The following is a 16,232-nucleotide window of genomic DNA, read 5'->3' as shown; positions in this document are numbered from 1 at the left end:
CCGTGTGTGTGTAATCTCCTATAAATTGATTGAAACTTTGTCCAGGGCTGGTAGTCACATGTGGACTAAAGGCTGGCAGCCATCGATCTCATTCACACCGTTCTCTGGACATGGATTCTCTCCACTACATCCCAGCTGGTGTGGCCTAGGTTTCCCCAAAGGCCTCTAGTAATCCTCTTCGTCTGGACACTGACTAAGGTTGTCGTTCAACCTTAGTGGCCCTACATCAGTTGGGAAAAGGGCCCCTCCAATCAGATTCCCCCTGCCCAACACCAGCCCTTCCCCCAACCAGCTCATTGTGACCACAAACTCACATGGCTCCATCTTGAAGGTGTGCAGTTCTTGTATCAAGAAAGGGCGATTGACCCAATTCTGCTGAAGGAAACTCTGAGGACAGGTTCAGAATTAAAGAAGGGGTAAGGCTTTGTTCCTAAGGGTCACGGATAGAGAAGAGACATTCTAGACCTTCAGCAGAGAGGAGGAGTTTACTACAGGTTCCAGCATAAACATTCCATCCTGGGGATTTTCTGAAGGGTCTCATCTCCTTCCCCATCACCTTCTTATCTTCTGTGTTGCAAACCCAGATGTCCTCAATCCTGCCTTTTTTTTAGTGTATTGTTTCATTTTAAGTTATAAAGTATTGGATGAGTCTATGTAATGTGTGTATATGTGATAAAACATAATGAAACAGACACCCATGTACCTGGCAGCCTACTGAGGAAATGGAGTTTTACCAATGCTACCAAAGCCACACAGCTCATTATTTGCCTTATTTTTTTCTCCCAAGGAGGAATATGCTTGTATAAGCTGGGTTAGGGGTTCCTCACAGCCCTTGACCCACTCTCCTTGCCTTCATGTTAATTATCAAGGTCATCAGGCGAGCTAGTCCGCATTGCGGAGCATTCTGTACCAAACTGACAAGTCTATGCAGCTCTTCTTATTGTAATATTATTTTTCTCCCTCAATAAAACCAATGCCCAATTGTGCCTTTGTGTTATTTCAGGATCTGGCAATTGGTTTGCTATTTGAAAAGCAGCCACATAGAGTTTCCTTCTGGCATTCCCACACAGAGTGCTGCCCTCTGTCAAGGATGGTGAGGGTTTCTGTGACAAAGAAGTGAAAGGTCACAGCCTCTGGTCTCAGTCATACTGCCCGGTGCCAGCCCTCTGGTCACTGGAAGGGGCTGCAAAGTTCAGACAATGACCTCATTTCAAAATTTCACACTGCCTCTGCAACATTAGTAATGAGCCCAAAAAGCAGAAGGACCAAACCCCAGAGACCCTGTGATCTTCCACTGAAACCCTCGGCAAGGGAAGCAGGAGCAGTGGAGAGGTAAAGTATTTTCTCCTAAAACACCGTGAGACATGAGAACGGAAGAGAGCAGTGGAGGCAAAGTGAAGGGGAGTCTTTCCCAGAGTGGTGTTGGCGTCAGTTAACGCTAGGCTTTCTTTCCTGGGATTGCTATCCTGCAGTTGGGTTTCATGGAGGCAAATCCCCAGGACGTCATGTTGCCTGGCTCCTCTGCCCTTGAGACCCAATTAACGGTGACTCACTGCAGTAAGCCTACTTTCCAATGGCATCTGGAGCTCTGGAGGCAGAGTCTTGAGTCTGCATTGCAAATGAATGTCCCCCACTGGCATGGACTGTGCTTTAGTGTGTGTCCTGGACCAGGCTGAAATTGTCACCAAGACTGCACTAGAATTGTGGGAAGTCAGCATCAGAAGGGGGCAGCTTCCAGGTCAAACCTTACTTTCCCTGAGAATCTCGGGGGGTCCAGGGAGGACCATGCCAGCATGACAATGCGGATGGGTTCAGGGCCTGGGGTCAGACGCCCTCGGGTGGGTTCTGTCTTTTATTTACTTGCTGAGTGGCCTTGGATGATCACGGTCATGGAGTGTCTCTTGGGGTCCATCGACTCCTCTGCATAATGGAGTTTCACCAAAGTGCCACACCCTCTGGCCTGTGATTTCAAAGCAACCACGGTAACCACCTGGTCCCCAGTTTGTAAGAGCTTGGGTCTGCACCCATATCTCTCCAGCAGATCCCATCTATCTCTGAGAGGTCCCTTGGAGTTACCACTCACATGCCCCACAGAAGCCTCCTTCAAGGCTTTTTTTTTTTTTTTAAAGCAAAATGCTAGCATTTAGTAAATATGGGTGGTGGATACAGGGGCATTTCTTTTTTTGTTATGGTATTCTCTGTAACTTTAGATAAGCTTCAACATTTCAGAATTACAATGAATTTTCATGTGTCCACACAATGGGATACTATGCACTCATTAAAAATAATGAGGGTGAAATACGGGTGACAAAATGCCTATGAGGTGGATATAAATATATACAGCCCACCCTGAACGATAGTGGGAGGGAGGGTTAGGAGTGCTGACCCCTGCGCAATTGAAAATCCACATATAACTTTTGACTCCCCCAAACTTAACTAGCTAGTCTACTGTTGACTGAAAGCCTGTTGATAGCACAGTTGATGAACACATATTTTACATGTTATATGTATTCCATTCTGTATTCTTCCAATAAAGTAAGCTAGAGAAGAGAAAATGTTACTAAGAAAATCATAGGGAAGAGAAATACCATCCTATACTCTACGGTATTTACTGAAAAAAACCTGCATATAAGTGGACCTGCGCAGTTCAAACCCATATTGTTCAAGGGTCAACTGTATATATATTTTTAGAGAACAATTCCACTTTTATTTAAGATACGGGTTTTGAAACAGTGGCATCACAGGTAATTTTTCTTCGTTTTGCATTTCCCAAATTTTGTAATTAGGTATTAATATAAACGGCTCCTATGATTAACTAATAGCCAACAAAAGCTGACTGTCCAACACAGTGCTCAAGTGACAAATACAAGTTTCATTTACTTCTTCCCCAGCCCTGTGTGGCAGGCATCTACCCCTGAGGCTGAAGCCTTGCCTGTCCACCTTTGGGTGTTCTGATCTACCTTCTATGACATGCTTCCTGCTGCCCATGACCCTTGCAGATTGCTCTTGTGCTGGGCATAACCATTCCTTGCCAGTGAACATCACTGGTGACGCAGTGACAGCCCTGGGGGCAGGGGGATATACTGATCACTCCTTTGCCATTCTGCCCAGAGCATGAGATAGCCTTTCTCTGGCTCCTCTTGGCTCATCTGAAACCAGGCATGGGGTGAGATCAAAAGAAGGGGATATGCCCAAGAGAATGGGTCAGAACTATTGCCCAGACCTGGGTTCAGACCCTCCAGGGGCTCTTTCTTCTTTGTTTCTTATTTAAGTAGACTCCATGCCCAGCATGGAGCCCAACTCAGGGCTTGAACTCACGACCCTGAGATGGAGACCTGAGCCAAAATCAAGAGCTGGACACCCAATTGACTGAGTCACCCAGGCACCCGGATCCTCTAGGGGTTCCTATTTGACAGCAGCAACAGTTACACAGTTTGGGGTGCAGCACAAAATGAAAATATGGGACTCCTTGTGCAAAAACACTGAGAAGATCTCAAGATAGTGACAGCAGGGCACTAAAGCAATCATAGGGCCCTTCTAAAGGTGGAGCCCCATGTGACTGCCCACCCACGAAGCTGGACTTACTTGGGAGGCTCCCCTCTCAGTTCTCATCTGCCTTCATGTGGCCATAGATTGCTCGTAGTTTACCCACACTGGAAAAATTCAGATGTCTTCACACCGACTGACCTGGGTCCCAAAACCAGGGCAAGAACTTCCCCTCATTCCAGCCTGAGCCTCGCCTCCTGTGTCCTCATCCGCTGCCCCCACACTGACTTCCTTCTGGGGTGGTTGAAAGTTGGGTCATCTGTTTCCTCTAAAGGAAAGTCTACTCTCACCCAGAGGGTGAGGTCTGGCTCCACACCCCCAATAAGCTTTATAGGGTGACATCAGTTCATTACCTAAGTCTGGCTATTAACATTCTAAGTCTGGGTATCCAGTCTTGAATGACACCATGTATGGGATGAAACGAGACCAGTTTCAGGGACAGTGACAAGTTCAGTTTGATTCTTTTTCAGTCACTTCTCATTAAAGATTTAAAAATATTGGGAAAAGGGAAAAAAAGGGGGGGGGGCTCCTGGGTGGCTCAATTGGTTGAGCGACTGACTCTTGATCTCAGCCCACGTCTTGATCCACACTGGGTAGGGAGCTTACTTAAAATATATATATATATTGGGATCCAGTTTCTCCTGGAATTACCGTGGGGTCCTCTTGTTTTTGCATGACTAGCCTACAGCTAACACACCTTCATTTTCCTTGGAAACCACTCTCTTCCACCGATGGATGATAGGGCTTGGGTGGGACCGACTCCCCCTCCAGGGGTGGGCACATGACTCATTTCAGTCCAATAAACATTAGATCTAGGACTTTAGTGGAAACTATCAGCCCTGGGGCTGTGACCTGGAGCTGCTGGCAGTCATGTGACCCCATGCGGCGAGATCTACTGTGAATAAAGCCGAGTTAGAAGGAAAAATGTGTATACGCAACTAATGAATCATCGAACTTTACATCAAAAATCAGGGATGTACTGTATGATGACTAACATAATATAATAAAAAAATTTAAAAAAAAAAGAAGGAAGAATGTGGAGAGACAGAGAGAGGCAGATGCCATTGTTTGAATTCCTGGATCCCACTGAGCAGCATTCCTAGGCTTCTCAGTTACATGAGCCAATGAATTTTTTTGTTTGTCTGTTTGTTTGTTTTTTTGTTTAAGATAGTTTGACTTGGGTTTTGTTACTGGCAACCAAAACAGTCCTGACCACGTGAGTTCCCCTTTTACAGGCAGCAGTGATGCCTGGGCTACTTACGCTGGGCTGTGGAAATCAGACGAGACAGCTTATAGGCAAGTGCTCTGAAAACTGTAAAGGGGCTGTTGGAATGGAATGACCAAGGAAGTATAGTTGGTGAGAGGCAGAGCCAAGATAAAAGCCTAGTTTTTTGACACCCCAAGTCCCTTCTCTTCTTTAGTAATGAGCTGCCTCTTGCTCTAAGCAAATCAGTGAGCAGACAGGGGGTGAGCAGGGCAGGGGGTGAGCAGGGAAGGGTGGACAAGGGAGGAGGTAGGCCAGACAGGTGGTAGTCAGGGACTACTCTGTGTGGTCTTCTCTCTTCTCATGTGTTTGTGGTGCTGCACTATGACATCTGGAGGAGACCTGGCTCTTCAGGCATGGGGGAGTGGCATGACTGCAGAGGGCATGACTGCAGAGCTCACCTGGCCCTTTGCCTCTGTCTTTCCCAAGCCTCTCTTCATCGGCCAACCTGTCATCCCTGGGGATCAGAACCCTGGCATTTTTGAATTTGGATGTTTATCATTTCAAATCTTTGGAGATGTTTTGGGGGGGAGTTGCCAGCTTTGCTTCTACTTATCCAACTCTGCCAAGCTTGGGCCATGGATCTTTACTCCAGGCACTCCTCAGAAGTACACTGGGGGACTCCTCCCTGTCTTGGACACAGACTTAAAGGAATTCCTGCTTTGGGGGCCCAGAGCCATTCTGACCTTCAGCCCTGGGACCACCCCTGGAGCTGTGGATTTTGCAGCACTTGAGATCAGTCCCTGAGTCAGGACTCAGAATTTGGTGGCCTGAGGGAGCTGCAAACATTTGACCTGGTTCCCAAGGGCCCACTTCCTACTTCTTATGACCTTTAAGAAGTCTTCACAGAAACTGAAGTTCATGTATCATATTGGGCTAAAGTCATACGTGGCCTGAGTCATCTCCATGCCAGCCCAGGGACTTGCCCAGCGTGCCACACTCAGTTCCTTGGGGGTAGAGAATGGGTCCTGTTCCCACATGCTCAGAAACACATACTGCCCAGCGGAAGTTGGCTGAATTCATTCTCAAGATTCTCAACCAGTGACATCCTGTTTCAAGGAGGGCTCGTGGGATGGGGTGGTGGTGGGCTATGAGGAAATGGCCCCAGGGGCGCCTGGGTGGCGCAGTCGTTAAGCGTCTGCCTTCGGCTCAGGGCGTGATCCCGGTGTTCCGGGATCGAGTCCCACATCGGGCTCCTCTGCTGGGAGCCTGCTTCTTCCTCTCCCACTCCCCTGCTGTGTTCCCTCTCTCGCTGGCTGTCTCTATCTCTGTCAAATAAATAAATAAAATCTTAAAAAAAAAAAAAAAGGAAATGGCCCCAATCGCCTTTTGCTGCTTTCATGGTTCTTTCCCCTGAAACCCAAATCCCTAAGGCCCTGACAAGGGCACTGAGAGACATGGAAGCAGAGATATAAGATGACAAATGTCAGTGTGTCTGACGAAGGGTCCTGAAGAGGGAGCATCCCCACCCCGTCTCCCCCAAACAGGTCAAGTCCTGGGCATTCTGAAGCTCAAAGGCAAGCGGTTCCTAGAGGAGCGCAGGAAATGAGATCTGGAGAGAACAGCACGCCCTCTTCCCCTGACATTAGGATTAAGTACAGCCCGGGAGGCAGGGGTCAGCGTAGAGATGTCCGAGGCAGAAGGGGCGACTACAGGAGTATCCAAGTTGTGCTCACAGTGTAGCCAACCATCACACCACATCAGCCCGGTTTCATGAGACGTCTGAATCCCCCAAGTCTCTCTTTTTCTGGATTTCATGCTTAGTAAACAATCCCTGATTATAATGTGGTTTGGCGTCTAGAGCAATACATCAGTCTTGTGAGTCTGATTTACACGAGTGTGCCTGGAGAGATGGATCTACGCTTGTGTGCGTGGGCAAATCCAGGCTCTGGTCCTACAGAGCTGGGGGCTACACCCTGGACTGCTGTTGACACCCTACATGTGACTGCTGTGGACCCCCCCCAACCCCGCCGGCTTGGCCATGTGACTCCCTTGGCAAAGCTCTTTGCCTTCCCCTGGCCCTGCCCCGTTGGCTCTCCAGCTGTCTGGGGTTGGAGTCTGGGCTCTGCCATTTATTAGCTGGGTGACCTCAGGCAAGTTTCTTAATATTTCTGTGGCTTGTTTACTCATCTTTTTTTCTTTTTAAAAAGATTTCATTTATTTATTTGAGAGAGAGAGATAGAGAATCTCAAGCAGTCTCGGTGCTGGGCATGGAGCCCCATGCAGGGCTGGATCTCACAACCCTGAGATCATGACCTGAGTCAAAATCAAGAGTCGGACCCTTAACCAACTGAGCCACCCAGGCACCCTTGGTTTACTCATCCTTAAAGTGAGATTAAAATAGGGTTGTTGTAGGATTGGACAGTGTAAGGGCTCAGAACAGTGCCTGGCACATAAGTGCTTTTAGGGCTTTGCTGCTATTATTTAAATTCCCACGATTACCTACCTGCTGTGACCTTGAGCAAGGAACTTATTTTTTTTCCATCTGGCCTCCATTCCCTATTTATAATATGAAATTAATAATAACATCTCCTGGAAAAAGCGTGTGGTAAGTGTTAAGTGTCATAGCATATATTAAAGTATTTTATAAACTGCAAAATGCTCCACTGATGAACCATGTGTTAATTTTTATCATTTATTACTAACAGTTATTAGTCTCACTGGGTCCTTCTAGATTATCGCGCGGAGATGATTTTGTACTTCTGAGTTCACAACCTACTAGAACCTGAGAAGGGGACCAGGAGAAGGGAGAAGAATCTGGGTGAAGACTTCCCCCCACAGAGGGGGAGGATCCTGAGGGGCTAGAGGGAGCCCTGCTTCATTTGGGCTGAGTCCCTACCAGCAACACCATTCCTTCCGAAGGTAAAGGACTTCTCTATGTGATGTTGGGAGGGACTGGAAGAAGCAAAGTCTACCAGTTCCTGACAGTCCCGTGGGGGTATTGCTCTGATAATGGCAGATCTGCTTTTTAGTAAGCAGGCTTTCCGGGAGTGGTGTGGATGCAAAATTCAAACGGCAGAGGGAGGGAAAGGAGGAGGAGGAAGAGGAGGAAGGTTTGTTTTGCCTCTAAAAGGCCCTTAACAACAAAAGATAAGGAAGGATAAGGGATAAGGGATAAGGATATCACTGGCTCTGCCTATAGCTTGGGAGAGGAGGTGTGTGTGGCAGCCAAGGTCAGAGGGCCAGTGGTTCAAGACACCTAAAAGTCTGCCATTCGAGGGGCGCCTGGGTGGGTCAATCGGTTAAGCAACTGCCTCTCGGTTTCAGCTTAGGACATGATCTTAGGGTGGTGAGATCGAGCCCTGCATCAGGCTCTGCACTCAGTGCGGAGTCTGCTTGAGAGTCTCTCTTTTCCTCTGCTTCTCCCCTGCTCTCTCTCTCTCAAATAAATAAATAAAGCTTAAAAAAAAGTAGGCCATTTGCAGAAGCACAAAGTATTAAACAACACCCTCACGTGGGTGGGTCAAAACTGTCTGCTAGCGAGCAGAAACACAAGTAAGAAGGGAGGGAGCAGACTTTGGCATCAAGGTCAGTGAAACAAGAATCAGCTGCTAGGGGATTCTCACGTTCTGCCTGTTCTAACAATTATTTTCATATGACCTTGCTACCTTGAGGAGCGGGGTGAGGTGTGGGGAGGTTTTGATTGGCAGGGTCAGTTAGGGGTTAACATTTCCAGATCTGTTGTTCAGCTGGCTTGGAGCTCCCTCACTTGGCCCCAGAAAACCTGCCCTGGTTGGCGTGTGGGAGGATGGTCCAGGGCTGCTCCCAACTGGGGAAGTGGACTGCCTGAGTGCTCTGCGAGTTGGCAAAGGAGCTGTGAGCTCCGTCCTCACTTGCCATCTCCAGGGACTGCTTCTCTTGCCTGAGAAGGGGAGGCTGGAAGCAAGGAGCACACTGGGGTAAGTTTAGAGCCACTTCAAATTTCCCGTGTAGCCTGGTACTCGCCTCTGTTTACTTCCAACAAAGCTGGGTTTCCTGCCCTTGAAACGAAGGAAGTCAAAGCCACTCCCCAAAACAGCTTATAGGAGGAAATATTAGTGGACCTACACTGGTGGGTCTCAGATATTTTCTCCCCAAAGACCCAGGAACTCCAAATTCGAGGGACGAGTGCTTGGGGAGGAAAACCTGAAGAGTTTGGAAAACGGGCTTTGAAATGTTGCACCGAGTCACCTTCATTTCCTGCTAAGGTTACCCGAGAGAACCAACCAGCGCCACTCCCCAGGCCAGCTGCCTCCGCTGGGATCTGGGCAGGACCGACAGATCAGTCAGAGCAGTCCCAGATGGCCAGAGGTCCTCAGTGACGTAACACACACTTCATTTATTTATCTGAAAGCCTCCAGAGCAAGCAAGAAAGGAAAACAAGCAAATGGAAACATTCGACAGCGGGCAGCTAATGTTTCCTGGCTTTTTTGTTTGTTCCTGAGCTGAGGTTGGAAATGTGGCAATAACTGAAGCTAACGCTCTCACTCTGATTATATATATTTTTTCTACAAAACAAAACAAAACCGACACTGCTTTATTGAGGTACGATGAACTCACTTGAAAGTAAAAATCTCTTCCCCTGTAGGGTGCAGGTTTTCCCGTGGAATTGGGATTCTTTTACCACAAATTTGTGTTCCATGAACATTGTTTAATTGAAAAAAGAAAAAAGTTCCCGAGGGATAAAGAATGGGAGAGGGAAACAGAACAGTATATGGACTTCTGCAGGGATGGCTGTTTCCTTGGCAAAATTTTCTGGCAGGGAAGTAAAATGCTGCCAAATCCAGAACTTTCTCCAGGATCTGTGGTTGATGACCCAGTGGGAGAGCAAGGCTGGCTGGTATGTGGAACTCCGGCTCTCTTAGATATTAACTCTTAATCAGAGACCATTTCAAATTGAGGTTAGAATTAACCCTTTTTTCCTGGGTTATCCCACTGTGTCTTCCTGTAAGTTTCCTAGGGCACATCTGAGAGTCTATACAGTATTATAGCAATTTACGTGCATGTCTTATAGCCACAGGCTTATTGAAAGTGGGAACAATTTGTGTGTGTGTTTTCTCTGTAATACCCAGCATAGTTTCTTACGCTTTGGGCATGCTCAATACATGTTTGCTGAATGAACAGATAAGATGCGTGGTCCACTTGGGGGTGTGGAAATCACAGGATGAGCAGTAGATCAGGGAGGTGAAGGAACAGTGTGAGTGAAGAGGGGGTTACTAGCGATGATCTCTGGCCTTTCTTACTCAGCTAGAAGAGGTGTTACAGCAGAGTCAGAGGGAACAGAAACCCCTTGTAGTACAGAGACCTTGATAATTCAATTTTTTTCCCACAAGGACCAAGCCTTGGATGAATGGATGGACAGGCCACATCTTTCTGCCCCCTGGTCAATGGTCTTTCTGAGACGCTACAGAGGAGCGTGACTTTGATTTAGTAACTATTTGCCCCTCTTGGAACAACAGAGGCATCTGCGTGCATCAGAGCCCTGGTGATGGCAAATTCGGAAGTAAGCTCTTGAACTGAGGTCTCTGTGTCCTGATTCACTAATCTCTGGGGCAAAATTCTGGGCTTCATTGTTTCTAGAGTTTACGGTCACGCCCTGGCACCACAAGAATCCAGTCTGTGGGCTGTTCCGAAGCTTCCAGGTCACACCATTGCCCTCGGTGGATCTCAAGACTACACTGGTAGCAAGAGAGGGCTAGGAGTTCTCTCAGCAAAAGAGCAGCAAGGTTGTTCACATGTTTTCAATTATTTAGTTGCATCAAATATTCAGATTTGTGAGAACAACAGCAACTCTATTTAAAAACTCCGAGCATGTGATGGATGAACTCAATGTTTCCAAGCCGTTCCCAGCTTCCAGCCCACACTCCAGGAATATGCTAAGAGTTACTCAGACTCATAGGGGTCACCCTCTAACTCTCGGGACTAGCTAAAGTGCAAGTGCCACCCAAGGCTGATGATATTGGCATGTTTTTCATATAAGTGCATTTTAATGAGAGGTTTTATTGGGCTCCAGGCTTCAACTCCCACAGAAAGGAAATATTCAACTTAGGAAACCAGGGTTGGGATGTCCACAGGGAAGTCTTGTTGGTGGGTGTGTGAGCTTAATCCCATGGGGTTGTGCCCATGAAGAATGCGTGCGTGCGTGCGTGCGTGTGTGTGTGTTTCTGTGTACGGAGCTGCTGATCTTCTCACAAAAATGCATTTTTTTAGGTGGCACTCAATGTGACATCTATTGAAGTTGCTCTGAATCCTGAGATATGCGTCCTAATAACAACCACCATTTATTAAATGCTTCCTATATACCAGAGAAATACATATTCACATCTACATATTTATATTATATTATCTAACATCTTCCCTCAAAAGACAATAAGCCAGGTAATATTATTCCTATTTTATAGATAAGAAATGGAGGCTCATAGATGTCATTCAAAGTCATATCAAGGTCTGTCTGATTCCCAGGCTGGGATTTCTATCCACCATACAGGAGTGTCTCTCCCCTAGCAAGTTCCTAAAACTATCCTACAGAAAATCTGCCAGCCCTGTCAAAACATTAAATGGGGGCGCCTGGGTGGCACAGCGGTTAAGCGTCTGCCTTCGGCTCAGGGCGTGATCCCGGCGTTATGGGATCGAGCCCCACATCAGGCTCCTCTGCTGTGAGCCTGCTTCTTCCTCTCCCGCTCCCCCTGCTTGTGTTCCCTCTCTCGCTGGCTGTCTCTATCTCTGTCAAATAAATAAATAAAATATTAAAAAAAACCATAAAATGATACCCCCCCCACTATAAAGGTATCCTCTGGGGAGGAGCAGGGGGAGTATGTGGAAAGAGGTATGTGNATTAAATGATACCCCCCCCACTATAAAGGTATCCTCTGGGGAGGAGCAGGGGGAGTATGTGGAAAGAGGTATGTGTGGGGTTCCTGGGAAACTGGCAAGATTCTATCTCTTTAGTGGTTGCTCAGAGGTGCTTACTTTGTGATAATCCATCAGGGAATATATATATGATTTGGGGTTTTCTTGTGTTTTTAATACTTCAATAAAAAGTTCATCTAAAAGATCATTCTTCCTAGCAGGGAATGTCGGAGGGGAGCCCTGCTTCCCACGGCCAATATGTTCAAATGAATCAACAAGAATTTCTCGGATTCTATTATTTAGCAAACTTAAAAATAATACAAATATGTTGATATTCTACCCTTTTACATAAAGCTTCTTAGGTGGATCACATTAAAAAGTCATTCACAATAATACAATAGTATTAGAAGGAGGTGATCAACATTGCATGAAAAGGAAAAATTTCTACACGTACGTTACTCTGTCGGGCATCGCAGAAGGTTTAAGTCCAGCCTCTGCTCTCGAGATGCTTGCAACCAAGCTGAAGAAACCAAGCATTCACTAGTAATAAGTAGACACTTGTCTTCAAATATATTGGAAGTTGTCAGAACAGGCTCTCTTCCAATTTGGTGATAAATAAACCCAAAGGAAGTGAAGTTCTTGTGGGTTACATCCTATATTTCACATGAGGGTCACTGAGGTGGGAAAGACCACATGTATCAATAATTTGAAAACTTTGACCTCCAAATCTTAAAGGGTCAAAATGAATATTTACATCTTTATTAGATGGTTTAAACTTGGAGAGACCGATATATTTAATTACCAGGATGCTTTTGTAACTGATTTGTAATTATGTTCCTTTGCTTGCATGCACTTTCTAGTAGGTCTAGCTTCACAACCTCAAAGAACACAAATATTATTCTAGTTTACTTCAAACTGCAACCATTTTAAAACTTCCTGGCTGGGGCAGTTGTTATATAAATTTCTTTTTTTCTCTGTACCTTAGGGGTTCAGGGACCTGGAGGGAGAAGTCACATGGACTATTCAAATTTACAGACGCACCTCTGTTAGTAGTTGATTTTCCTTCATTTGTGTCAGAAATAGCCAGTGTGATGCAGGCCCATGTGTCTGAAATTTTATTATGCATATTTGTTTCCTAGGGATCATTTTAAAATACAAATTCAGATTCAGTAGGTCTGGGGTGGGGCCTGAGATTTCACATTTTTTAAGAGATTTATTTATTTATTTTAGAGAGAGAGAAAGAGAGAGCGCATGAGCGGAAGGGGAAGAGGGAGAGAGAATCTCAGGCAGACTCTGGGCTCAGCAATAGCCCAATGTGGGGCTTGGTCTCATGACCTTGAGATCATGACCTGAGCTAAAGCCAAGAGTTAGTCGCTTAACTTACTATACCACCCAGGCACCCTCACATTTTCAGCAAGCTCTCAGGTGATGACAGTGCTGCTGGCCTGTGGGCCACACTTGTAGAGAGAAGAAAGGTATTAGACTTGGAGTCAGAATTCCAGGCTTTTAGTACCAGCTCTGCCATTTACTACCTTGTTTTCTTAGACAAGTCACTTTGCCTCTCTGGACTTTAGTTTCCTCAAATATAAACTGCATCATAGCGGAAGAGGGTGAATCAGATTATTTAAGAGCTTGCATTCATGAAATTCTTATTATTTATTTAATATTTATTTAAATAATCTCTATGCCCAAAATGGGGCTCAAACTCAGGACCCCGAGATCAAGAGTCACATGCTTTTCTGACTGAACCAGCCAGGTGCCCCGCATTCATGGAATTTTTAGAGTGATATTTTGATTTAAATAATCTCCAAGTATAGGACCACGTACAGCTTTTCAGGGGACTAACAGATAAATTGGTATTAGCAAAGTAGGATATATAAGGGCTCAATGGGGACGGCAGAGCAAGGAATGAGGAACAATCCATGACTTCTTATGGGAAATATAAGGCTGTGATTCTTTTGAAGTGAGGGATTTTGGATCGAAAGACTCGCCTAGAGAGGGGCTGTTACTTTTCCCCAACAATCACTTCAAGAGGAAACCTACATTACTGAGAACTGAGTTGCATAAGAAATTTGAAGGAGGGAAGCAAGGGATGAGTTAGAGCTTTGAAATAAGCAAACACTTTCGGTAGGCTGTAAGCGAGTCGTGGCTGGAGGGCAGCTTTCTGGAGCCCGGAGGCAGTCTAATTTGAAAATAACAGTTTGTTTCTGCTCTAGATCATTTCTATGTCTAATTTCACCCCGGAATTCAGGTCTTTGACCACAATGGCCAAATCTGACAGAGCCGGAGCTTGGGAGGCACGGGTGGGAGGACAAAGAGCCTCCCGGAAGGGTCACGGACTGCCAGGGTTCTCAAGGGACACAGGAGTTCGAATGGATGAGAGGCAGGAGGAAGTGAGTGAGAAAGGGACACAGGTGATTTAAAAGAATGGAACGGAGCCCCTGATAATCTGAGCCTCTGGCGTCGGCCCCTCCCCCAGTGTTTACGCATATCTCTTTTGAACCGCAAACAGGGTCAAACAGAAAGCGTTCCCAGGCTCACAGATATGGGCTAGTTTCTCTTTAAGTCCCAAAGCCAAGTCAGGGGAGCGGAGAGAACTCCTGTTGACGGCGCCCTCTCCCAGCGTCGGGATGGGGGCAGGGGACTGCAGGAGATTCTTACCTTACGCAGGACATGCTCATTGAAGTCCCGGCTAGCTCCCCTCTGGTAGGAGTCCAGTCTCTGCTGGTCCATGCCCGGCGTGGACCCCACTGCTTCTCGCCTTCCCAGCGTTCTGCGTCAGTGCTCCCAGAAGCTTGGTCCCGGGTCCGCTGGGTGCGGCAGGCTCAGGTCTAGCCCCGCGGGCCCGGCCGCATCCGGGTTCAGCACTGGACAGCTCCCGCGGCGGTGCCGGCGCGGTACCTAGGACGTGATCGGGGGAGGGGGTGGGCGGGCAGCCTGCCCCTCCCCTTCATTACAGCGGCGTTTCAGCACCAGGAACAGCGATACTTCTGGGACCTGAGTTCTGAGATCCTGTCCGCTCAGAATCCCCTGTCTTGTGACTCCAAGGTGCCGGCAGAGACGCAAGATTTCAGTCTCACTGGTGGTCTGTGCGTATCTGGTTCAGCTACCGGACTCCGGAGGCTCAGCGTCCGGCTGCGTTCCCAGGGCATTGCGGTCCCGGGAGATCACCCTTCCTGATTCTCAGTGAAAGAGCATCCCCGTCATACCGCGCAGCTCAGCTCTCCTCCCGCGTCTGCAGGGGCGAAGCCCTGCGGCGCTGGCGCAGCTTCTCTTTCGGTCCCTGGACAGCTCCCTCCAGTATGTATGAGGTTCATAGATGATGGGACTTGCGAGTCCTTGAAGTCCTGAATTACTTTGCAAAATTCTGCTTAACCGCATTTTCCCAGGGAGACGGTCTAGAGCTTTAATAACACTCTCCAGGGTGCTCGTGACCCACAAAAGTAAGGAACAATTGGCTCAGGAGAGGCAGAATGGTGGTTTGATTAAGAGTACAGGCTCAGGGGCGCCTGGGTGGCACAGCGGTTAAGCGTCTGCATTCGACTTGGAGCGTGATCCCGGCGTTATGGGAACGAGCCCCACATCAGGCTCCTCTGCTATGAGCCTGCTTCTTCCTCTCCCACTCCCCTTGTTTGTGTTCCCTCTCTCGCTGGCTGTCTCTATCTCTGTCAAATAGATAAATAAAATCTTAAAAAAAAAAGGGTACAGGGTCAGAGTTCAAATGTGAGCTCTGAAAATTATTAGTTGTATAACCTTGGGCAACTTACCCTTGTTTGTGTTCCCTCTCTCGCTGGCTGTCTCTATCTCTGTCAAATAGATAAATAAAATCTTAAAAAAAAAAAAGGGTACAGGCTCAGAGTTCAAATGTGAGCTCTGAAAATTATTAGTTGTATAACCTTGGGCAACTTACTTAACCTTCCCTAAATGTCCTCAAAATAGAGATAATAATTTTACCTACACTCTGGTGTTGTTCTGAGGATTTAGTAAGTTAATTCATGTAAATAGCATGGAAGGATGCCTGGCATATATTAAGAACACAAAGAATGTTTGTTATTATGCTCTCTGGGCAGGAAGATGGTAGCTTTGGCTACCTCCTCTAAACACCAGGGGAGTTCTTCTGCTGGGACACCCCCTCCCATTTGCAGTTACATCACTATCTGGAATAGGAGAACATGGGAATGGGGGCTGAGATTTTGGCCTTGGGGGTTATCCTTATTGATGACCCTTGTGTTTGGCAGGCAGCTACATCACTAGGCACAAGTCCTATTACCACATTGGTCAATATGGAGGGGAAGGGCCAGGCCTAGGGTTAAAAGGGTGTGCTTTACTCCTGGATTTCAGGCTCCTTTTTGGCCTTAGCCAAATCACTTACGTCTTTGGGATTATGTTTTCTCATTGTAAAACAGGTAGAGGAATGTGTGCCTGTCTCACTGGGTTTTTGTGAAGAGTAAATGAGAAAATGTACATAAAATCTTTCTTTTCTTTTAAACCATAAATCAAATTTCATCTATAAAGTATTATTACTACTGGAATCTCTACACTGTAGATAGTGAGTAGTGATTAAATGAACAAAGCCAGGTAACCAGTGTGTTCG

The 16,232-nt window shown here is 46.8% G+C and overlaps 1 protein-coding gene and 2 long non-coding RNA genes across 3 annotated transcripts in view; 1 reads left to right on the top strand and 2 right to left on the bottom strand.

The window, feature by feature from the left end:
• Positions 1-14,406, bottom strand: part of RAB37 (RAB37, member RAS oncogene family) — a 159,622-nt gene extending 145,216 nt beyond the window's left edge. Inside the window, exon 1 of the mRNA XM_034641537.1 lies at positions 14,300-14,406. Coding sequence (XP_034497428.1) covers positions 14,300-14,371 — 72 coding nt within the window. The 5' untranslated portion in view covers positions 14,372-14,406. The remainder of the gene's footprint in view (positions 1-14,299) is intronic.
• LOC117795468 lies at positions 11,479-11,841 on the top strand. The gene is made up of 2 exons (XR_004619506.1): positions 11,479-11,575; positions 11,652-11,841. It is a non-coding gene; the product is annotated as an uncharacterized LOC117795468 (long non-coding RNA).
• An 872-nt stretch (positions 14,407-15,278) lies between the features above and the next one.
• Positions 15,279-15,880, bottom strand: LOC117795469. The gene is made up of 2 exons (XR_004619508.1): positions 15,535-15,880; positions 15,279-15,391 (listed from the first exon to the last, which is right to left on the bottom strand). It is a non-coding gene; the product is annotated as an uncharacterized LOC117795469 (long non-coding RNA).
• Between the last annotated feature and the right edge of the window lie 352 nt (positions 15,881-16,232).

The sequence above is a fragment of the Ailuropoda melanoleuca genome, chromosome 13 (genome assembly GCF_002007445.2).
Source record: "Ailuropoda melanoleuca isolate Jingjing chromosome 13, ASM200744v2, whole genome shotgun sequence".
Classification (NCBI taxonomy): domain Eukaryota; kingdom Metazoa; phylum Chordata; class Mammalia; order Carnivora; family Ursidae; genus Ailuropoda; species Ailuropoda melanoleuca.
This window is presented reverse-complemented; position numbering and strand designations above follow the sequence as displayed.